This window comes from Pantherophis guttatus, chromosome 3, assembly GCF_059756535.1.
Source record: "Pantherophis guttatus breed Tessera chromosome 3, ASM5975653v1, whole genome shotgun sequence".
Lineage (NCBI taxonomy): Eukaryota > Metazoa > Chordata > Lepidosauria > Squamata > Colubridae > Pantherophis > Pantherophis guttatus.
The window spans coordinates 94,850,860-94,875,163 of NC_142065.1; the positions used below are offsets into that span (position 1 = coordinate 94,850,860).

A 24,304-nucleotide genomic window follows, 5' to 3' on the forward strand; every position below is an offset into this window, starting at 1 on the left:
CTGGGCTGTTGATCACGTACCTCTCCCCCAGCTGCGTGGCCTCAGCCCTGCCCGCACTACTAGATGTCTTAGCCGAATTGATGGTGGAACTCCCCAACCTTTTGGTTGTGGGAGATTTCAATCTGCCATCGGCCGGTGAGTCATCTGAGTTGGTGCGGGAGTTCATGACCTCCATGATGGCCATGGACCTGACTCAGATTGTACAGGACCCAACTCATATTGGAGGACACACACTCGACCTTATTTTTCTCTCTGGACAGTGGATAAATGATCATGGGGAGGGGACTCTATCTATTGACCCTCTGTCATGGACCGATCATTCCCTCCTTAGACTCGACTTTTCCTCTGCTATCCTCCGTCGCAGGGGTGTGGAACCAGTAAGATGGTTCCGCCCCAGGCACCTGATGGAACCCGAAAGCTTCCTGATGGAGCTTGGGTCATTTCCCGCCTCCTTAGCCCACGATTCATCTGAGACCCTTGTCGCGACCTGGGAACAGGCTGCGGTGGGAGCCCTGGATCGAATCGCGCCTTTGCGGCCTCTGATCCGACGCAGATCCCGGGCGGCTCCTTGGTTTACTGCGGAGCTCAGGGAAATGAAGCGTCGGAAAAGACGCCTGGAGGGTGGTTGGAGATCCTCCCAATCCGAGTCCGACCGAACACAACTAAGAACCCATATTAGGTCTTATCTTGTGGCGATGGAAGTAGCGAAACGTAAGTATTTCGCCACTCTCATTGCATCTGCAGAAAATCGCCAGCAGCCATGTTTAGAGTGACCCGCTCCCTCCTTAATCAGGGAGCGAGGGAGGACCCCTTACAGGGCCGTGCTGAGGACTTTGCACAGTTTCTGCAAGATAAAATCACTCAGATTCAGACCGGGTTGGACTCCGACTGGACAGAGTCCGTTGAGGTGACAGGGCCTAGTCTCGGTGGAGACATCTGGGTTGAGTTTGAGCCTGTTTCATTGGATGACGTGGACAGGATTATGGGTAGGCTGGGGTCTTCCACATGTTTACTGGACCCTTGTCCCTCCTGGCTTGTTTCGGCAGCCAGGGAGGTGACTGGAGACTGGATCCAGGCTATTGTCAATGCTTCACTAAAGGAAGGGGTCTTTCCTGCTGCGCTTAAAGAGGCGTTAAGAAGCCTAACCTGGATCCTGACGTACTTAACAACTACCGTCCAGTCTCCAACCTTCGCTTTTAAGCGAAGGTTGTTGAGTCCGTGGTGGCACAGCAATTCCCTCAATTCCTGGAGGAAACTGACTACCTGGATCCTTACCAATCTGGTTTCAGGCGTGGCCATAGCACGGAAATGGCATTGGTCGCCCTAGTAAATGATCTCTGGCGGGCCAGGGATGGGGGTTGCTCCTCCATCCTGGTCCTTCTTGACCTCTCAGCGGCGTTCGATACCATCGACCATGGTATCCTGCTGCAACGGCTCAGGGGGATAGGGTTAGGAGGCACTGTTTTACAGTGGTTCTCCTCCTATCTCTCGGGCTGTCTGCAGTCTGTTTGGGTGGGGGGTCAGGGATCCTCCCAGAGGCCTCTCACTTGTGGGGTGCCTCAGGGCTCAGTTCTCTCTCCTCTGCTCTTTAATATCTATATGAAACCGCTGGGTGAGATCATCCGTGGTTTTGGGGTGAGGTATCATCAATATGCTGATGATATCCAGCTTTACATCTCCACCCCATGCCCTTTCCGTGATGTCCCACTGCCTGGAAGCGGTGCGGGTTTGGATGGGGAGGAACAGGCTGAGACTCAACCCTTCCAAGACTGAGTGGCTGTGGATGCCGGCATCCCAGGATCTGGAGGTTCCATCCTTAATGATCGGAGGTGAAACCCTTGCTCCCTCCGATAGGGTCCGCAACTTGGGTGTCCTCCTGGATTCTCGGCTGTCTTTAGATGACCATCTGACGGCCGTAACCAGGGGGGCCTTCGCACAAGTCTGTCTTGTGCGCCAGTTGCGCCCGTTCCTAGACTGGGATGCCCTCGCCATGGTCACTCACGCCCTTGTTACCTCTAGGTTGGACTACTGTAACACCCTCTACATGGGGCTGCCCTTGGGACGTGTCCGTAGGCTTCAGCTAGTCCAAAATGCAGCTGCGCGGGTAGTTACGGGGGCGTCTAGATACTCCCGTGTAACACCTCTCCTGCGTGAGCTGCACTGGCTACCGGTGGCACTCCGGATACGTTTCAAGGTGCTGGTGCTCACCTATAAAGCCCTTCATGGCTTAGGCCCGGGGTACTTGCAGGACCATCTCCAGCCATTCTCCCATCGTCCTGTGCGCTCTCACAGAGTCGGCCTCCTCAGGGTGCCGTCGGCCAAACAATGTCAGCTGATGACCCCCAGGGGGAGGGCGTTCTCTGTGGGAGCCCCGACCCTCTGGAATGGATTGCCCACTGAGCTCAGGACAGCCCCCGACCTTCTTTCCTTCCGTCGCGAGCTGAAGACGTGGCTCTTCCGCCAATTAAACTGATCCATTTGGGGGTACACTGGTATAATTTTAAATCATTTTTTAATTGGGTTACTGATTTTAATTTGGTATTGTATTGTGATTTGTATTGATGTTGTCATTTTGTAAGCCGCCTTGAGTCCCTAGGGAGAAAGGCGGCATATAAATCGCAATAAATAAATAAATAAATAATTCATAAGCCATCTGAAAACTGTAGGGACTCAACTGAATTTTCAGGGGCCTGATTAATTAGTGTCCATCCAAAAATCACCTATTTGACAAACTCTGGAAGGAAGAAAGGTGATCGTTGAAGCTCCTAGCCATTTTCCTGCCTAGCAATCTACCAATGGTGCTACTTTGGAACAAAGATTTATTAGTCTTAGTCTAGAAGAAATGCTCAGGTCTCTCGCATTCCAGCTTGCAAGGGAATGCTGTCACAAAGTGGCAAGTGTACTTTGAAGTAGGCTGTGGAGTGTGCTAAACAACAATGCAGTAGGAAAACTAGGTTATTTCCATGGGATATTCCTCTATAAGATGATAAGGAGGGCCAGAGAGGTCAAAGTATCTGCCACATTACCTGTTCACCCCAGGTGAAATTCTTACACTTTTCAGTGATAGGATGACCCTGGGCCATACAGGAGTTGGTGGATCAGGTATTCATGAAACTGCCCTTTTCAGGTACATAAGCAGCCTGATGCCAGGTCTGTTGTATACTTGACAAAACAAAGTGTAGTCTGGATGTACAGAAAAAAATTCCTTCTATAGTTGGTTAGGTGGCCTAAATTGGAAAGGCCGTGGAAGATAGCTAATACAATGTTTCCCTGAAAATAAGACCCTGTCTTATATTTTTTTGAACCCTGAAATAAGCACTTGGCCTTATTGCCATGCACTCAAAAGCCCAATTGGGCTTATTATCAGGGGATGTCTTATTTTGGGGAAAACATGGTAGTATCCAGGGAAAAACAAAGATTCCTTGTGTAGTGAAGCATCACAGAGAGACTGCACAGCACATCAAAATTGGGTTTTGATAGGGGTTTTTAAATGATCTTAGTTGGATGTTTTAAATTTGGCCGAATGATTTAATTATTTTAATAAGCTTTTAATTTTTGTTGTACATTGTTTTTATCATGGCTGTTCACCGCCCTGGGTCCTCCGGGAGAAGGGCGGTATACAAATATAATAAACTAACTAACTAACTAACTAACTTGAAGTACTAGAAGAAATCAGAAAATATCATTTTGATACAGAGTGAGAAATGTCAGGCAGAGCTGATTCTTGCAATGGGACAGGGACAGGTTGGGGACAATGCTGTGTATTCATACCCTCAATGAACTATTACGGGAGGCCTCTTTGCTTAAGAGAAACAGAAAATGTTGATGAGTCTATAGGAACACATGCAGTGAAATTTGCTAGCACCTGAGCAGACCTACTTTTTTCATGGCACATGAATAGAATGATTGCAACAAGTGAAATAAAATCATAAGTTGAGGAACTTAACTTTGATTAAATGAGGAATGGAAGGAATAGTACTGAAATGGCAGAACAGAAGGCCTAAACTCCAAAAAAGTTTGTACAGAAGTGGCTGAAGGAATGAAATGAATAGTTTTAAAGAAGGAAAGGAAAAGACAGTAAAAGTTAAAACTGTCTCAATCTAGAAAAATGGAAACACAAGGGTCTTATGTCCTGGCTTGTTTACAAATACTTGAGAAACACAGTGAGTATAATTCAGGCCCTATAAAGGTTGTCAAAAGTCACAAACTATCTAAACACTCTTAAAATCTGTGTTGTCCAAACACAGTCAATAGTGACTTATCCAAAAGTGAAATTAAACAGGGATCTGAGTATTCTTTGCAATTCTGATGCCAAAACAGATTTGTATAAAATTGAACATTAAAAAAAAAATCCTTAAAGAGGCAAGGCGAAACAAGGAAAGAAAAAATAAGTTAGCTAGAAGGTGGCCTAGTAATTAAGCTCCGGCAGCACCTTCCTAAAATGCTCCAAGTTTCCTGCACAACTACCACTGAACACAAAATCTATAACTCAAAAGAATTTGCAAGTCTTCTCAAAACAAAGAATTCTAAATCACAATGAGATATGACATCTAGTATTATGGTAATATCATTATCAGAATAGAGTCTTCAGAAAAAGATACTCTGAAGTTTTTTTGGTGAGGTATTTTTTGGTTCTGCTTAAATTTCTATCCTGCTTCAATATCCAGTTATTGAATCAAGGTTACCAAATTGTTTCATGGGAAAAAAAAGGGAATGTAAACCTCTCTAGTCCTAGCCTGTAGATGTAGCTATAGTGTACTATGAGAAGTCCCTCAAATGACTGGAAAATTTTGGCGGGGAAAAAAAAAACCTCCAGAGGAAAGATCAAACTTTGGTCAAACCAGAAATTCTGAAATTCTCTCTGTTGAAAATCTCCTCAAAGATACTAGTGAGGTATTACATTCTCATCAGAGATCATAAGACACTTATTAAAATTATATCTTGCGAAGCTGCCCGAGGTATTCATAAAGCTGAACTTAAACATTGTGTCCCCCTAATTTCTACAGTGATTTTGAAACAATTCAGCATTATCCAAAAAACGGACCTCTAAATTCAAATACATTCCTGGCTAGACATTCTGCCTCTTTCAATATAAATCTGAATCAAACCATCTTCTGTTTCAAGGTTCCTGGAGTTTTCTTGAGAGGCTGCTGGGAAGATGGAAGTTCTTCTCCCAAACTGCATCCAAGTGCCACTTTTTGTCTTAGAACACCTAACTCTTTCCCCTGCCCAGCAGGAAGTAAGGGTTGGGAAGGGAAATTCAATACGCAACCAAAGACATATCTACTGGATTGTGAATTGTATTTCAGAGGCTGCAATCTGTTATTCAATCTTTAGTAACAATGGGACATAGCGCTACTTTACTTATCTAATGATATCCTTGTACCTGAAGGGCACACGTTTCAGGATCTTAAGCTTAGAACTGGAAAGAGAAGAAAGGAGTAAAGGCTTAGGGAAAAAGCTGCACACATTTTCTTGATGTCAAAGTTTTGTTTTGTTTTTTATTGTAAAGAGTCATTCCGTAAAATATTAGCTGAGGAAAGCATTTTCTTTTAGGACCAAAGCATTATAAGTTAGTCCTCAGCTTGTTATTGATGCACACCTTGTTAAAAGTTCCTTGGTGATGAATATTTATTTTATTTGTCAAGCATGTATAAGATAACAGATATAAATACAAACATGATTATGAATATAGGAAATGGATGCGAATAAATGGGGACAGTAGGACAGGGACGGTTATGCACACCCCTTACAGACCTCTTAGGAATGGGGTGAGGTCAACAGTAGACAGTCTAACGTTAAAGTCAGTGGTGGGATTCAGCCAGTTTGCACCACTTCGGGAGAACCGGTTGTTAACTTTTTGAGCAGTTTGACAAACTGGTTGTTGGAAGAAATCATTAGGGCAGAGAACCAGTTGTTAAATTACTTGAATCCCACCACTGGTTAAAGTTATGGGGGTTTGGGGATGAAACCACAGAGTCAGATAGTGAATTCCAGAATATATCTTGATGTATCAGAATATATCAGAACTCTTGATCATTTAGTATCGTGGGATTCAGCAGACCAGTCAAAAGGTTGCTGTATGAATGAACCTAATCCCTCTGGAATATGAAAACCACACTTATGCAAGTTTCATCAAAAGCAATGTATGCATCAGCTGAACATGTTCCTAGGAAGGGATTTGCTGCCTATATACCATTCTACTGTAATTATTCACCACTACTAATCACTAGTTAGTAGCGGCAAAACATTTAAAAAACAAAGAGGTACACTTTTAAGCTAGAGTGCAGGAGAACATAAGAAAAGCCTTGGTGGTGCAGCAGACTAAAGCACGGATAAGTAATACCAGCTGCCTGCAATTACTGCAAGTTCAAATCTCACCAGGCTCAAGGTTGACTCAGCCTTCCATCCTTTCGAGGTAGGTAAAATGAGGACCCGGTTTGTGGGGGCAAGAAGCTGACTTTGTATAAAAAAGAACACCAGTTGGGGTGGGGGGGTGCGAAAGCCCTACTAAGCAGATATATACAAAAGTATGAAGGCTATTGCTTAACACATTATAAGCTGCCCTGAGTCTCCAGAAAAGGGCGGCATATAAATCGAACCAATAAATAAATAAATAAATAAATAAATAAATAAATAAATAAATAAATAAATAAATAAATAAATAAATAAATAAATAAGCTAATCATGAGAGACAGATTGAGTGGGAAGAACCTTAGAGGTTTAATTTTAGAAATCTTAGTGATGCTAGGCCCAAGATTACTGAAGAGAAGCCATTCATGCAGGAAAGCACAGAAAATCCTGCACATTGTGACGAGGCTCTTTTGGAAGTATTGCGGATCTCCCGCAAGGAAAGAAATGTTACTTTACCCGTGTCTCCAGGAAGGTTAAAAATGTACTTCTTTCTTACTTCTCACTTAACTTTTCATTAAATATATACTCTAGAGCCAGTTTGTTATAATTGTGAAGGTGCCAATCTTGAAACCAGGAGACTGTGAGTTGTACTCCTACCTTGTATGAAAGCCACTGGGTAATATGGTGCCAGTCACTCTCTCAACCCAATTCACCTCATAGGTGATTGTGGTAGAGAAAATAGAAGCTAGAGGTATAACTATGTTTGCTGCCTTGACCATTTTTGAAAAGGCAGGATGAACACATAATAATCACAATAACAGCAAGAAGCATAATAGTTGCATAAGTCACTGTGCAGTGATAAAAAGAAGATAGAAAGAAGTTCAGTCCCATTTTATAGTATAAGATCAAAGATGTCAAATCTACATCATTCCATTCTCTCCACAACCCTCACAGATTGTAAGCAGAAGAAATAAGGGCCTTTGTTTCTCCCTTCGGTCATTGTCATTCTCTGTTCTTTCTTAGATGCAGGGCAGAAATTCAGGTCAGATTCTGGTATTGCAACAACATTTAATAAGAAGTTCGTCTCTGATGCCAGTACTAAAGCAAAGCAAGTGAATTGATAGAATATTCTGAATTATGGGGGTGCCTTACTTTTTTTTCTATGTCTTTTCTTCAGAAAACGGCTGTGACTATATCCGTATAGAAAATGGAAGAATGGCTGATCGTTTTGAATGGTATAAACCATTTCCATTATGGCAGGGACAATCAATTGAGTTTTATTGTTATCGTGGTTATCTGCCTAAAGACAAGCAAAGATGGCAAACAGCAAGGTGCATCAATTCCCGCTATGACCCAGAACCAAAGTGTTTCAGTAAGTAATTCTTTCCCTTTGCAGTAGATATTGCCAAGTACAAACAAAACAGATCAGATGCTGTCCTGACCTTGTTTTAACTTGGAAGAAGTAGCATCCTATAGAGCTGTGATGGCGAGCCTATGGCATGTGTGCCCGAGGTGACACACAGAGCCATCTTTACGGGCATGCGAGCTGTCACCCAACTCACCTGCAGCTGCGCATGTGCGTGCCCCTCATATGGTGTCCGGGCCTTCGGGGCACATGCGTGCAATTCAGGTGACCCACCTCATCTTTGGAGCTTCCTGCGCATGTGTGTGTGTTTGCACATCTGTGAGTACTTGTGTGTAGTGTGTGCATGTGCACACATGCATGCACATATGGTGTGATTGCGCACACAGTGCACAGGGGGAGCTGTGCAAAACCTGTGCATATGTGCAGATGGTGTAGTTGCATGCACAGCATGGGGATGTGCACAAAAGCTCTGCGCATGCGCAGATAGTCCGGTTGCATGCACACAACACAGAGGAGCCACGCATTAGGGTGGATAGCATGCACATGCAAAAAGCACACAAAGCACTTACCTGTTCAGCATTCGATGAGTAAAAGCTTCGCCACCACTGCTATAGAGATTTCAGCATGTTTGGTTCTTCTGCCCACTGGGGTGATGCTTCCACTGCTATCTCTTCTCAAGGGACCCTAAAATTTGTTTTGGAGCCTACAGTTTGTGTACTAAAACCTTAAATGAGAGAGGCAAAAGCTGAGTTTTTTATAAAATATAAATAGCAAAATAGGGATCTTCCTCATCAGCTTCCTCCTCTCTTCACATCTTGTCTGTGAATTAGATACCATGCATAGCATGAATAGCCTTCCAAGAACCATAAATGATGAAACCAATTTGCTCTCTTTTGCTTTTAGAAATCTGTGATCCTGCTCAACATTTTTATTATGGTCACATCATTTATAACTACTATAACACATACATAGAAGGTGACAACGTTACATTTGTTTGTGATATGGGATATTCTCCTTCAACCCAGCAATCATCAATTACTTGCACAAAAAAGGGATGGTCACCTGCTCCAAGATGTATCCGGCCAGGTAAGCTTTAGGAATCTTTAGGAATGTCTGCTAAAATTGCCTGACCTGAAATTGCTTATCATGCTCTCTCTCTCTCTCTCTCTCTCTCTCTCTCTCTCTCTCTCTCTCTCTCTCTCTCTCTCTCTGTGTGTGTGTGTGTGTGTGTGTGTGTGTGTGTGTGTGTGTGTTCATATAAGATTCATATTTCCACAGGGAATTGTTCTCTGATTGAGGTAAAGATATGTATAGGTGTTTATGTATATGCACATATTTGTGCCTATCATTTATTTATTAAACTTACTACTAGTAGTATTAACTTAGTAGTAAACTTACTACTAAACTACTACTTAGATCTATTGAATATTTGTAATAAAAAGCTACCTTTTGATTAGAAGAAAAATATTTCAGTTGAAGTTTGTTAACAATTAAAAATTGTTTTCATTATATTTATTATTTTTAAAGAGAGTGTGATGTGTTTTGATGTGCAAAGGGGATTTAAGTTTTCTCCAATGAAGATCTGAGGCCCAGCATCAATTGTATTGGGCAGTATACAAATATAAAAATAAATGAATAGATAAATGGCAATTATTAAGGAACAGTAAAATAAAGAAAAGGGTAGTAAACATCAAAATTACATGATAATACCTTTTAATATATATTTTGCAACTAAAACAATTCACTGCATCTAACACATTTTAAAAACTTAATGTGTGTGTGTGTGTGTGTGTGTGAATGATAGTATTTGCATAAAAAGAATTGGGTCTGTGCTTTCACAATTAGTCTTAAAATATGACTATCCTCTAATTGTTGTCAGTGAAGTTGTATTGTGTCTAAAAGTTGAAATTGTGGCAACTGGACAAAACTTTGTTAATCTAAGACATTTAGTTGCTAATCTGATATTGTCACCCATTAAACTCCAAAAGATTTGGACCAGAATACAGGACATTCAAAACACAAGTGAGAATCTTCGGCCCATGATGCACATGTAGGAATTCCAATACAGACTCAGATCAGGCCACTAAAATATGGAATACATTTATTTATTTATTTATTTATTTATTTATTTATTTATTTATTTATTTATTTATTTATTTATTTATTTATTTAAATTTGTATACCGCCCTTCTCCAGCAGGACTCAGGGCGGTGAACAGCCAGAATAAAACAGAACATACAAAATTTAAAAACAGTTTAAAAATAATTAAATATTTTTGGCCACAATTTAAAACAACCCAATTTAAATCAATTCAATTTAACTGAAACAGTGGGATCAAGCCAGCCCGGCTAGGTGAAATAAATAAGTTTTCAGGGCCCGACGAAAAGTCCAGAGGTCTGGTATTGTGCGTATCTCCGGGGGGAGGTTGTTCCAGAGGGCAGGCGCTGCCACAGAGAAGGCTGTCCCCCTCGGGATCGCCAGCCGACATTGTCTGGCAGACGGCACCCTGAGGTGGCACTCTCTGTGCGAGCGTACTGGCCAGTGGGAGGCTATTGGTGGCAGAAGGCGGTCTCGTAGATACCCCGGCCCTAAGCCATGGAGCGCTTTAAAGGTGGTCACCAACACCTTGAAGCGCACCTGGAAGACCACAGGGAGCCACTGCAGCTCGCGCAGGAGAGGTGTCACATGGGAGCGCCCTGTCACTCCCATAATCCCCTGCGCGGCCGCATTCTGGACCAGCAGGAGCCTCCGGGTGCACCCCAGGGGGAGCCCCATGTAGAGAGCATTGCAGGAGTCCAGGCGGGAGGTGACAAGAGCCTGAGTGACGGTGTGTAGGGAGTCCCGATCCAGAAATGGACGCAACTGGCGTATCAGGCGAACCTGATAAAAAGCCCCCCTGGCCACGGCCGTCATATGCTCTTCTAAAGACAGCTGTGCATCCAGGAGGACGCCCAAGTTGCGAGCCCTCTCCGTGGGGGCCAGTGATTCATCCCCAATAACCAGCAATGGCACCACCTGGCTATATCGGGACGCCGGAAGCCACAGCCACTCGGTCTTGGAAGGGTTGAGTCAGAGCCTGTTTCTCCCCATCCAGGTCCACACGGCCTCCAAGAACTGGGACATCACTTCAAGGGCATTATTGGGGTGGCCTGGGGTGGAGATGTATAGCTGGGTATCATCAGCTTACTGATGGAACTCCACTCCAAAGCCACGGATGATCTCACCCAATGACTTTACATAAATGTTGAACAGAAGGGGCGAGAGGACCGATCCTTCCGGCACCCCACAAACAAGGTGCCTTGGGGTTGACCACTGCCCCCCCATCAACACAGATTGCGACCGGTCAGAGAGGTAGGAGGAGAACCACCGCAAAACGGTGCCCCCCAACCCCAACCCCTCCAATTGGTGCAACATGATACCATGGTTGATGGTATCAAAAGCCACTGATTTAACATTCAAAGGTTTTTCCCCCAATAGGAAAGTCTCAGGTCTTAATTCCAAATTAATCTGTGTAATTTCCAAAACCCATTGCCGTATTTTTTTCCAATATTTAACCGCCTGCGGGCAGGTCCACCATTGGTGAAAATAAGTTCCATTACTGTAACCGCACTTCCAACAGCAGGCAGATGTCCCAGGAAACATTTTAGCTAATCTCGCCGGGGGGAGATGCCACCGGTAGACCATTTTATATATGTTTTCTTTATATGAGGAGGCCATGGTTAATTTCATATTTTTCAACCAAATCTGTTCCCATTGCTGGAAGTCAAGGGGATATCCAAAATTTCGCCCCCATGCTATCATACAATCCTTCACTACATCCTGTCCTATCTGCAGAGACAATAAATATGCATAACATTTAGATAATATCCCTTTCCCTCCTTCTAATAAGATCTTATCCAATTCTTGTCTTTTATGGTAGATTCCTTCACTATGTAAATCTTTTTTATACCTGGAGTGCACTTGAGAATAAGACCACCAGTCTATCTTATATCCTTGAAGAGTTAATAATTCTCGTGACTTCGGATTACCCTGAACATCCAAGAAACCTTCATACATCAAGGTTTTCTCCCCTTTATACAATGTCGGGTAAACCTGAGCTTCCTGCGCCGAAATCCAACATGGAACTTTTGAATATACTCTTCTTCTAACCTTTTCCCAAGTGTACCCAAGCGCCTATGTAAATAGTGATCATCAAAGTGTCTAGGACAGCCGGATGCTCCCAGCCATAGAAAATAGTGCCAGCCATGTTGAAGACCGGCTCCCTCAAATGTCAAAAGTCGTCTCTTTTGTAGGACCATCCATTCTTTCACCCAAATCAAGTTCGCTGCTTGGTGATAGAGCTCCCAATTTGGGAGTCCAAATCCTCCTCTATTTTTGGGTTCTTGTAACATTTTAAATCTAATCTGCGGCCTCTTTCCCTGCCAGATAAATTTAGATATACTCCTATCCAAATTTGTAAAAAACTCTTTATTCAACCTTACCGGGGCTGTTTGGAATAGAAATAACCATTTGGGTAACACACACATCTTAATGGTTGCCACCCTTCCCAAAATTGATAGCTGGAGATTTTTCCATCTTTCTAAGTCTCTGAGCATCTGGCTGTAAAGAGGAAGATAGTTATCCTCCTTTATGGAGGAACATCTGGCGGTCAACCATATACCCAGATACTTAATTTTATTTGTTATTCTTAAGCCCATTAACTGCTCCAGCTGTTGCCTTTGCATCTGAGTCATATTTTTCACTAGGATTTTAGTTTTTTCTTCATTCATCTTTAACCCCGCTACCTTCCCATACTCTCTAATCAAGCATGATAATTTCAGGCCCGAGTCCAGTGGTTGATCCAAGATAAATACAAGATCATCTGCATAAGCCTGGACTTTAACTTCCTCCTGCCTAATCTTCATTCCTCTTACTTCCGTGTTTCCTCTCACTTCTCTAAGCAGGGGCTCTAAAGTTAATACAAATAGCAATGGGGAAAGGGGACATCTCTGTCTTGTACTTCTACAAATTTGAATTCTCTCCGTCTCCTCTCCATCTATGAGAACTCTTGCAGTCTGCTCCCGGTAGATAGTTCGAATTGCCTGAATAAAATTCCCACCAAACTCCATATATTCCAATTGAGAAATCATAAATTCCCAACTGATTCTGTCAAACGCCTTTTGGGCGTCAACAAAAATTAAAGCTAATTGTTTATCCGGGTGATTTTCGAAAAATTCTAGTGTATTCATGATAATTCTAAGATTATCTGGTAGATATCTATTAGGAAGGAAGCCGTTTTGGTCTGAGTGAATGAATTGGTTAAGGAAGCAGCTAAGCCTAGCTGCAAGAACCCCCGCAAATATCTTATAATCAGAGTTTAGTAATGATATTGGTCTATAGTTCTTAATAAGAGATAGATCAGTTCCTTCTTTTGGGATAATAGAAATATAAGCCTCAGTCCAAGATACTGGAACCTGAGCCTCTTTCATAACCGCATTGAATAAATCCGTCATGTGTCTTCCTATCACGTCAAACACTATTTTGTATAATTCAACTGGAAGGCCATCTCTACCCGGGGTTTTGCCATTTGCCTGTGCTTTCATAACTGTTTCTACTTCCTCCATCGTAAATTCCGCATTAAGAATTTCCTTCATTGTTTCCGAGACTTTAGGCAAGTCTGTCTTTTCCAAATATTTCCAAATTTCACAGATATTTTCCTCTCCTTTCTGATAAAGCTGTGTGAAAAAATCCTGAGCTACCATTCTCTTGCCTTCCTTAGTACAATGGAAATTCCCAATTACATCTTTCAGCCCTTCTATTCTCCGTTGTTTCTGCTCCTTTCTAAGCCGGTAAGCCAACCATTTTCCTGTTTTATTCGCCCTTTCAAAAAAATTTTGTTTAGTCCACTTTAGTTTATTTGCTAATTCCTCTTGATCTAATAATTTAATCTGGTGTTGCCAGTACTCCCTTTCCTCTATCAATGTTGTCTGGGTTAATCCATTTTGCATCCTTTCTTCCACCCGTTGTAATTTATTCAAGAGGTTGTCTCGGTGTTTCTTACCCGCCCTACGTTTGTCAATCATATATTTGATTAACCATCCCCTCATCACTGCCTTAACCGTATCCCATGTATTGTATATTGAAGTATCCTCTTTCTTATTTTCCTGGAAAAAAAGATATAACTCCTTCTTAAATTTACTCATGAATTCTTCATCTTTCAGGATACTTATATTCATTCTCCATCTACTCTTCCTACAATGTGGGATCTTCCAAGTTACCATTAGCGGGTTATGATCCGCCCACTGATTGGGCACTATTTCCACTTCCGAGACTAGCCCCCTCAACTCAAGAGACATCCATATCATATCTATTCGGGTCCACGAGTGGTGTCTGGGAGAGAAATAAGTATATTGATTTTTATTGGGATGTCTCAACCTCCATATATCCTGTAATCCAAATTCCTCCCTTAAATCATTACATATTTTTGGTAATGTTCTCTTAATATCCTTTAACCTTCCTTGTATGTTTCCTGGGACATAATCCTGCATTCTATCCATTACAGCATTGAAATCCCGCACTAGACAGACATGTTCATATTCCAGTTCCCCCAATTTAACATATAAGTTTTGATAAAAAGTCCTCTGATTGTCATTAGGGGCATAAATACAAACCAATAAAGACTTCCACTGGGCAATTTCTATTTTGAGCATGAAAACCCGGCCTTCCTGGTCAGCAAAAACCTGTTGGGATTTCAAATGATGTTGTACATATACCACTATCCCTCTTTTTTTTTGACCTGCTAATGAGGTATAAGTTTTACCCAACGCCCGGCATTCTAACAAATGGTTTTGATCTTTTTTTATATGAGTCTCCTGCATACAGACAATATCATACTTAGCCTTTCTTAATTTATTCAAAATCCTACTACGTTTATTAGGAGCATTTAAACCGTTAATATTTACAAATATCAAACGCACTAATTCCCCCATTTCCTTTTCTCACCTAAGTTTTTACTTTCCCGCTGTTATAGCCTTCTTAACTGTTTGTCTTGTCTCCCTCTGAGGTGCTGTTAATTCCTCAACTTTTCGTATTCCCCCACCCTTCTTTCCCGCCTTTCCTTCTCTCCTCTCCTCTACCTCTTCTTCCTCTTGCGATTCCTCCAAACTTCTACTTTCCCCTTCTCCTTCAACATCTAATTCTGACAAATTAAATTGTTGTTCCATGAATTCTCTTGCTTCTATTATCACTGCAGCAAGGTTAGCGTATGCGCAGGAGTGGAAAAATCAATACTTACCGATAGATTTGAAAATAATATATAAAATCAATGAGTGTGCGGAATCAGATAGATTAACTAGATTGATCAATGGTAAAAAAGATTCAGAATTTTATAACAGTTGGAAAGTATGGTACGATTGGGTCCAGAAAAGGTGGAATAGAATAGATATATGATGATGTATATATATATGGTGGCAAATATGTATGTATAAAGGAATGAATTTATACTTATGGACAATGTAATCATATTATACCATGGTGGCAGGATTGTATATTTTATTTGTGTATTAGCGTATAGAATATATTAATAAAAATTATTTTAAAAAAAAGCCACTGAGAGATCTAATAGAACCAGGATAGAGGAGCAACCCCTATCCCGAGCCCTCCAGAGATCATCCACCAACGCGACCAATGCCGTTTCTGTGCTGTGCCCAGGCCTGAAGCCGGGCTCGAGCAGATCTAAATAGACAGCTTCATCTAGGTTCTGTGGCAGCTGCCACGCCACCACACTCTCAACAACCTTTGCAATAAAATGAAGGTTGGAGACTGGACGATAGTTAGCCAAAATAGCTGGATCCAGAGAGGGCTTCTTGAGGAGGGGCCTCACCACCGCCTCTTTCAAGGCAGCCGGCAGGACACCCTCCCTCAAAGAAGCGTTAATAATCCTCTGGAGCCAGCCTCGTGTAAGCTCCCGGGAAGCCAGCACCAACCAGGAGGGACACAGGTCCAGTAAACATGTGGTCGCGTTCAGCCATCCCAGAATCCTGTCCACATCCTCGGGAGCCACAGGATCAAACTCCTCCCAGATAACACTCTCAAGACCTGCCTCAATCAGTCCGTCCGGACATACCCAGTCAGTGGCCAGACCTTCCCGAATCTGAGCGATTTTATCATGCAGATGCTGCACAAAATCCTCAGCTCGACCCTGCATATAGCTTATATGGCAGTATGATTTATTTTATATAATTAAAGGGCAAATTAGATGCCTTAAGTTTCTATAAGAAAGACAACCATGAATCTGCCTAACCAGATACATTTATTTCCTGCCTCAATCTGCCTATGGATTTTCCAATTTATTGTATACAGCTTTTCTTTGCAGCTTCTTAGCCCATTTATTCATGATTTTGAAAAGAGGCAATCTTTCTCTGGCTCCACTGGTTTCCCAGGTATTTTACAAAGAGTTCACATTTTATAAACAGAAGAATTCACATTTTATATTTCCTTTTACCAGTTGAACACACTTGTACGAAGGTTTCTCTATCCCATGGAAATTTTGGATCGCAGCAACAGAGTTTTCAGATCAATGCTAAAGCAAAATATATTTGTCATGATGGCTATACAACGTCAAAAGGAGAGACTGAGGCAGAGACACAGTGCCTTAAAGAGGGCTGGAGCCCAGAGCCAGAATGTATCAGTAAGTAAATACAATTCCATTGGAAGATAGGTTGAAACTGACTGGCATAGACAAAGACATGGAATCTTATTCAGTGAAGAATAGCCTGATATCATAACAATTTATTTATTTTATTTATTTATTTTGTCAAGCATGTATTGCATAACAGATATAAGTAGAAACATAATTATGAATACACAAAATAGATACAAATAAAAGGGAACATTAGGACAGGGATGATAGGCATGCTGGTGCGCTTATGCACGCCCCTTACAGAACTCTTGGGAATGGGGTGAGGTCGACAGTAGACAGTCTAAGGTTAAAGTTTTGGAGGCTTGGGGAAGAAACCAGTGTCAGGTAGTGCATTCCAGGCATTGACCACTCTTGCTGAAGTCATATTTTCTGCAATCAAGTTTGGAGTGGTTTACCTTAAGTTTGTATCTATTGTTTGCTTGTGTATTGTTGTGGCTGAAGCTGAAATAGTCAGTCAGGTAGGACATTGTAGCAGATAATTTTATGTACTACGCTTAGGTCAGACTGAAGGCGGCCTAGTTCTAAATTGTCTAAGCCCAAAATTTCAAGTCTGGTGGCATAAGGTATTCTATTGCGGGTAGAGGATATATCTTGTGAAATATCTCTGGATTCGCTCAATTGTATTAATGTCCCATGTGCAGTACGGGTTCCAGACAGATGAGCTATATTCGAGAATTGGTCTAGCAAAGGTTTTGTATGCCTTAGTTTGCAACACAATATTACCGGAGAAGAAGCTATGCAAGATTAGGGTTAACAACTTTTAATGCCTCTTTTGGAAATGCTGTTACAGTGAGCTCTGGCACTTAGATCGTTTGAGATGAGTACTCCAAGGTCCTTGACAGAGTGAGGGTCGTCTACAAGGTCGTATCCACCCAGCTTGCATTTTGTGTTTTGAATTTTTTTGCCAATGTGTAAGACAGAGCATTTGCTGGTTGAGATTTGGAGTTGCCAATTGTTTAACCATTCTGACAGATAGTCAAGGTCTTTTTGTAGGGTAGCAGTATTGTCGGTGGTGTTGAATAGTTTTACATCATCAGCAAAGAGAACGCTGTTGCTTATAAATATGACCTTAAAGGTCGTTTATGTAAAGTATAATGAGTGTGGCTCCTAAAACGCTTCCTTGGGGGACACCGCTGTTAAACAGGTGCAGGGTTTGATAGGGTGTTCCCTATTTTGACTACTTGTTGCCTGTTTGATAAGAACACAGCTATCCACTTATGCAGGGATCTGAAAATGCCATAAGATTTTAGTTTTAGAAGTAGTTTGACATGTACTACTGAATCAAGGGTCAAAAACAAAATCAAATCAAATTTGTAAATATATCTCTTCAAGAAGTCTAACTATAGGCTCATAGTATAAAATTATTGTTTTGTTCATGATTTGAAAAAAAATAACTTGCAATCTAAATATGTGTACCCTTTTATTGTAAACATACAATTTGCATTTTACTTCCTGTCCTCCCAAGAGCTTATGCCACAAATATCCTATAGATGCAAACAGAAAACATATATTATGGATTTTCCATTTACAGAAAGTTAAATATCTTTAAACTTGCAAAAGGGCAAGAAAACTTGTTGAACATCTGCCACATTCTCTACACAATATATAATAAACACAAAAATTACTTCAGATTCAAAAGCAAAAACTGTTGAAAGACACAAAGTGCTCACATAGTGACTTGTCTGCAGGATAGGTAGCTACGACTACAGCACAATCCTGAAAAACTATGTATATGTGTTCAGATACTAGAATCATGAAAGGGTCAGTGAAGCAGTCTGCAAGACCAGATTGTCTAATGTGACCCACTAACCTGGTTAAAAAGCAACTATCTATGTTTGCCAAAATCACTAGCATGAAGCAGTGAGATCTTATTTATAGCAACTCATCATTTGCTTCGTGCATGTGCCTATACCTAAGAGGGGGTCTCTGCAGTCATGTGGCTGGCATGACTAAATGCCAAAGGCGCACGGAATGCTGTTATCTTGATGGGTATATATGTACAAATCAAATTGATTGTTTGAGAAATATTTTTAAAGATTAATCACAAGATTGTTAGCTTCATAAGACTTGATAATCATAATAATTAGGTGCTGCTAAAGCTGAAAATGCTGAATTGTGGCAGTTTTGAAATGGTCCCACTTCTGGAATGGCATTACCCTGTCCCCCACTCTATTTCCCAAACACAAGGTCATCTGCAGCTTTGTACAACAACTTTCTCAACCACCTTTCCAAAACAAGGTTAAATATTGGGCTAAAATTGTCCAATATTTAGCAGTGGCTAAAGTCTCATACAGGCTTCTTTAATGAGACAGAAGGGACATGTATCTATAGAGAAGATGGCTGAACTCCCATTCCTAGGTACCTGGTCCACTTTGTCAGGTCCAACAGTTCAAACTGCTTCCAAATAAGAGACTTCTTCTCAGGCATCTACTCTGGACCTGCAACAAAGAGCCTTGGTACTACAGTGGTTTAAAGCACCCTGTTATTAACACAGCTGCCTGCAATTTACTGCTGGTTCGAATCTCTCCAAGGCTCAAGGTTGACTCAGCCTTCCATCCTTTCTAAGGTAGGTTAAATGAGGACCCAGTTTGTGGGGGCAATAAGCTGACTTTGTATAAATATACAAAAGTATGAAGGCTATTGCTTAACGCACTGTAAGCCGCCCTGAGTCTCCGGAGAAGGGCGGCATATAAATCAAATTAAAAATAAAAAATAAAATAAATAAACAAGGCTGGCATCTAATTGTGAACTTATCTGAACATTTTTCTTCTAACAGATTCTGAGCGAATTTCTCCATATGCTCCTACAAAACATTTTTCAAACCCCCCTTTATTCAAAAGGACTTGTGTCACCCTAGACAGGGCCATGGAGCAACTATCAGTGCATGCAGTAGGGATATAGAAGCATTGAAGCTTCATCATCCTTACTGCCACACGATAAACCTTAATAGAGGCTCTAACCCGTATTTGGTCAAGGTTGTCCTTTGCTGAGTGCCAGAAATACTCTAGACATCTCTTCTGTCCATTCATCTCCCTCAGCTTTTTCATAAGCCATGAAAAATGGCAGGATTCTTGAGAGGAAAGGTTGCATGGTTGCTAACTGATACAATGCCTCAGCCCTCCCCCCACCTCTTATTCCAACCAGTGACCAAGTCTTTGGATGGACCGTAAAGCAGATAAACAGGAATAGCCACCCAGCTCTCCTGAAACCTAAGTATCCATTATCTAAGACAGACCAATCTAATAGACAACTGAAAAGATTAGATTGGTCTCCCGACTCTCAGCTGATTTGCTCTCAGCTGTTTTGCTCAGAGCTTTGTTGCTAGCTGCAAAGAGTCCTGGAGCAGATTTTTTCCCTCACTAGCTATGCTGAAAAAACGAAACCGAAACTAAAGCAGGGTCTTTGCTGCAACGTGACAAAATGAGGCAGAGAGAGATTTCTTTTTCTTTTTCCTCACCAAAAAAGGTAGGTGCAAAACTGCAAACAATGGGAAATTTAGGGCAAAAGAGGAGAGTTCAAGATTTTAAAACACAAAAGAAAAAAAGCTCTATTTAACTAGGCAATTGTAATAATTGAGATACTATTAATTGTATATTGTGTTGAAAGCAGAAATGGTTAAGTTGTGGTTTGGAGGAATATATGGGGGAAATTATTTCATTTATTATTATTGGTAAATATAATTAATTGATTTGTAAGAAATTGGATTGCATGGAAATAATTGGAATATTAATGTTCATATTGATTAATATACAAAAAAAGATAGTTATATAACTAATTGATTTATATTCAAATGTTGAATTTGTATTAAACAACTGTAATATTACATAATTAACCAATGTGAGGATGAATATAAAAATAGATGACAATGGGAAGGGGTATAATATAGAATAGAAGGGAAAAATTGAATTTAATTAAGATTAGAGATGAGGATGAAAGGTAATATTGGCTTTTTAAAAAAATAGATGAGAAATAAATATGGCAAAAAGGAAATATAGAAATTGTACATTTAATTGAAATGACTAAACACTGTTTAAATTTGTGAACCAGCCAAATACTCTGTTCAAAGAAAATAGATTGTATGTTTGTATGTGTGTTTCTAATTATTGCTATTTATTCATATTTGTTCTCTTTTATTCTTTACAGTTTAACAATTGATTCTTAACTTAATATCTTTATATTTGTTTGGGGTTGGCTTTCTTCCCTTTCATCTTTTTTATTGTACAGCAATGTTTCTCCTCAAACCTACCACCTCTCTCTTTTCTTTCTTTCTTACTTTCTCTTCCCCCCTTCTTCTCCTCCCTTCTTCCTCTTCCTTTCTCCTTCTCCTCCTCTCTTCCTCCCTCTCTTACCCTGACTCCTACTCTAATGTCCCTTCCCTTCCTTCATTCCTCTCTATTGCTGTATCCTTTTATGCATATGGACTACTCAGAGGGCTGAAAAAGTTATTTTTGACTGGTCCTCGCACTTTTGACCAGTCCTCAAATTTACAACTGTCCTCACATTTTACGTTTTTGCCCTATCTTGTCACCATGGTGAAGAGAAGCAGTTGTGAAATGAGTGACATGGTTGTTAAGAATGCTGCACGGGCATAAATGTGAGGATGGTCATAAGTGTGAGGACCAGTCAAAAGTGCGAGAACCTGTCAGAAATGACTTTTTTCAGCCCTCTGAGTAGTCCCTATACACATAGCCATGGCCACCCGGTCACATGACCAGCTAGCCATGCCCACCCAGTCACATGATCTCCAAGCCACACCCATAAAATAAGCCATGCCCACAGAACGGTAGTAAAAAAATTTAGAACCCACCCCTGCTTAACACCCAAAGACCAGGCCCAACACACATAACAATCCCCAAACACACCCCCACCCACTACAAATTACCCGCCCCTGAACCACCCAAACATCCAAGTAATGCGGTCAGCTCACTGATGGTGGCCCTTCAGTTCATTGTTGAGTACAATTGGGATAAAAACTATTCAGAAAATGTGTGGTCCGAGTTTTAATTGTTCTATATCTACTGTCAGAAGGCAACAGTCCAAAATCATGAATAATAATCAGGTCAACCTTATGCAGTCATCAATAGTAGTTTTCACTATTTTGTTTAAAAATGGTGATACTGACTTTCAAAATCGTCTTGCCCATGTAGTTTGATACATTAAAAATTATTACAGGCTGCATTCTGCTGCAGATCAGATTAATCGGTTTAAAAAAGAATTGCATAAAATGTACAGATGGAAATTTATTTCTTTATTCTTCACATTTTATTTTACAGATCTAAGCAAAGCAAATGAACAATAGGACACATACCACACCCTTTGAACCAGAAGATGAATATCTGAAGTCGTATACTATTTTCTTTCATATGATCCCATGAAGCTGGATTGTATATACACAGTTATAAACAGTGGATCCGAATCTAAAAGTCTATTTTGTAAAAGATAGATTTTACCAACTGTAATTACTGGGAAAATAATAACATTTAAAAATAAATTTATAGACCACCTTTAAGGCAGATAAAATTTTACAGTATAACATTATAAATAACTTTTTTTAAATGTATCTGGAGTGAGAAATGAATTTTTTTTTCTATATACTGTAATTTTACCTTTAAATGTTTGATTAATCTGAACAATCAATCAGCAGTCCATCTTAAAGCAATGACAATAGATAATTGTAGTTGATATGTTTAGCATATGGATTCTTGAATTCTTCAAAAAATAAAAGAAATCCAAAAATGATTTTTATTGACAAACAATTTGTAATATAGTTTGTAAAGAAACAGAGATGTACAGTAAACATTTCAATTCACTATCCAATCAAAGATCACCAACAATTGCTCCTCCTGGGGTTGCTCTGGAGTTAGCAAAATCAAACTTGATGTTAATAATCAGAAGGAAGTTCAGCCAAAAGGATTTCTGCTTTGTTTTTCTTTTTTATTTTGTTTTCCTTTTTTCTGTTTGGGCAGTAAGATATTGTATAAAAATGTACTTATTTAATCAATTTATTTATTTATTTATTTAATAAAATTTATATGCCGCCCTATCTCCAAGGACTCAGAGCAGCTCACAACAATAAAACAACCAATTAAAAATATAAAATACATAAATGTACATATATAATTTATATTAAAACCCCCAAAATCTAAAAACCCTCTCAGTCCAGGCTGGACGATGTGAACAACCAAGTTTTTAATTCACGGCGGAAGGTGCAAAGGTCAGGCGCCAACTAGAGCCCCAGGGGAAGTTGATTCCAAAGTGTGGGCGCGACCACAGAGAAAGCTCTACCCCTGGGGGTCGCCAGCCGACACTGTCTAGCTGACGGCACCTGGAGCAGACCCTCCCTGTGAGAACGCACTGGGCGATGGGCAGCTGTTGCTGGCAGCAGATGGTCCGCCAAATATTCTGGGCCTAAGCCATGTAGGGCTTTATAGATCATCACCAACACCTTGAATCTCACCCGGAGGGCAACCGGCAACCAATGCAAGTCGCACAGGAGGGATGTAACATGGGAGTATCGGAACTCTCCCATCACAACCCACATTCTGTACCCGTTAAGCCTCCAAGTGGTCCTCAAGGGCAGCCCCATGTAGAGAGCATTACAGTAGTCAACACGGGAGGTAACTAGTGCGTGAGTAACTGTGCGTAGGGCATCTCGGCCCAAATAGGGGCGCAACTGGCAGATCAGATGAATCTAGGCATATGCCCCCCTGGTCATGGTTGTTATATGATCTTCTAAGCTCAACCGTGAATCCAGGAGGACACCCAAGTTGCGCGCCCTGTCTACAGGGGGCAAAATTTCACGCCCTATAGCCAGCGATGGAATCTCTCCTTCGAACCGAGATGCCGGTATCCACAGCCACTCAGTCTTGGCAGGGTTGAGCCGAAGCCTGTTCCTCCCCATCCAGATCCGTACCGCTTCCAGGCACCGGGACATCACGTCGAGGACATCACTGGGCTGATTCGGGGTGGATATAAAAAGCTGGGTATCAGCAGCATACTGATGATCCACCCTGAAACCATGGATGATCTCCCCCAGCAGTTTCATATAAATGTTGAACAGAAGGGGTGAGAGAACCGACCCCTGAGGCACCCCACAAGTGAGGGGCCTCATGGTCAATCTCTGCCCTCCTGCCAACATAGCTTGCATCCGTCTGGTGAGATGGGCAACACACTTGCCCATCTCACCAGCAAGTGACTCTAGGCAATTTACAACCAGATAAGCAGTATCAAAAATTAAAACAAATGATAAATATTAACAATGCCCCCAGGCCAATCAGCAGAGCCACGTTTTAATTATAATACCGTGTTTTCCCAAAAATAAGACCCTGTCTTATATTTATTTTGAACCCCGAAATAAGCACTTGACCTTATTTTTGGAGAGATCTTATTATTTTGGAGTGTGTGGAGCAAGATGGGGCTCCTCTTGCCCTTTTACTTGATTTCCAGCTCTGCATTTAAATATTTGGGGGAGGGCTTATTTTCGGGGGTAGGCTTATTTTAGCGCATGTGCTCAAAAGCCTGATTGGGCTTATTATCAGGGGATGTCTTATTTTCGGGAAAACAGGGTAAGTAAAACAAGATTGAGCTACATCTTAGAAATTGATGCAGGGTTTCCAACTACATACCTTCATAATCTGTTAGTTGACACAAAATGGGCTAAGATTTGCCATGATATAAATTTAGACTGATCCATTGAAGATGTTCTACACAGAAAGTAGGCATCGGACTGCTTGGTCCATGTTTTTCCAAGCATGGCCAGAGGGCAGGTTTAGATTTTGTAGAGCTGTTACTCTGCAGAGGCACTATTAAATGTGCCTTAGCTACTGGCTGTGGTCCAGCACACACACTATTATTAGTGCCTCAGCTACTGGTGGCTGTGAAGTTCTGCAGTTTAAAAACCCCTG

General features: G+C 41.2%; 1 protein-coding gene across 2 annotated transcripts in view; it reads left to right on the forward strand.

The window, feature by feature from the left end:
- Positions 1-22,139, forward strand: part of LOC132711447 (complement factor H-like) — a 67,729-nt gene extending 45,590 nt beyond the window's left edge. For both annotated transcript variants that reach the window (XM_060690378.2, XM_060690376.2), the window contains 4 exons: positions 7,532-7,726; positions 8,624-8,806; positions 16,206-16,388; positions 21,674-22,139. In XM_060690378.2, coding sequence (XP_060546361.2) covers positions 7,532-7,726; positions 8,624-8,806; positions 16,206-16,388; positions 21,674-21,699 — 587 coding nt within the window. In that variant the 3' untranslated portion in view covers positions 21,700-22,139. The remainder of the gene's footprint in view (positions 1-7,531; positions 7,727-8,623; positions 8,807-16,205; positions 16,389-21,673) is intronic.
- Positions 22,140-24,304: the final 2,165 nt, after the last annotated feature.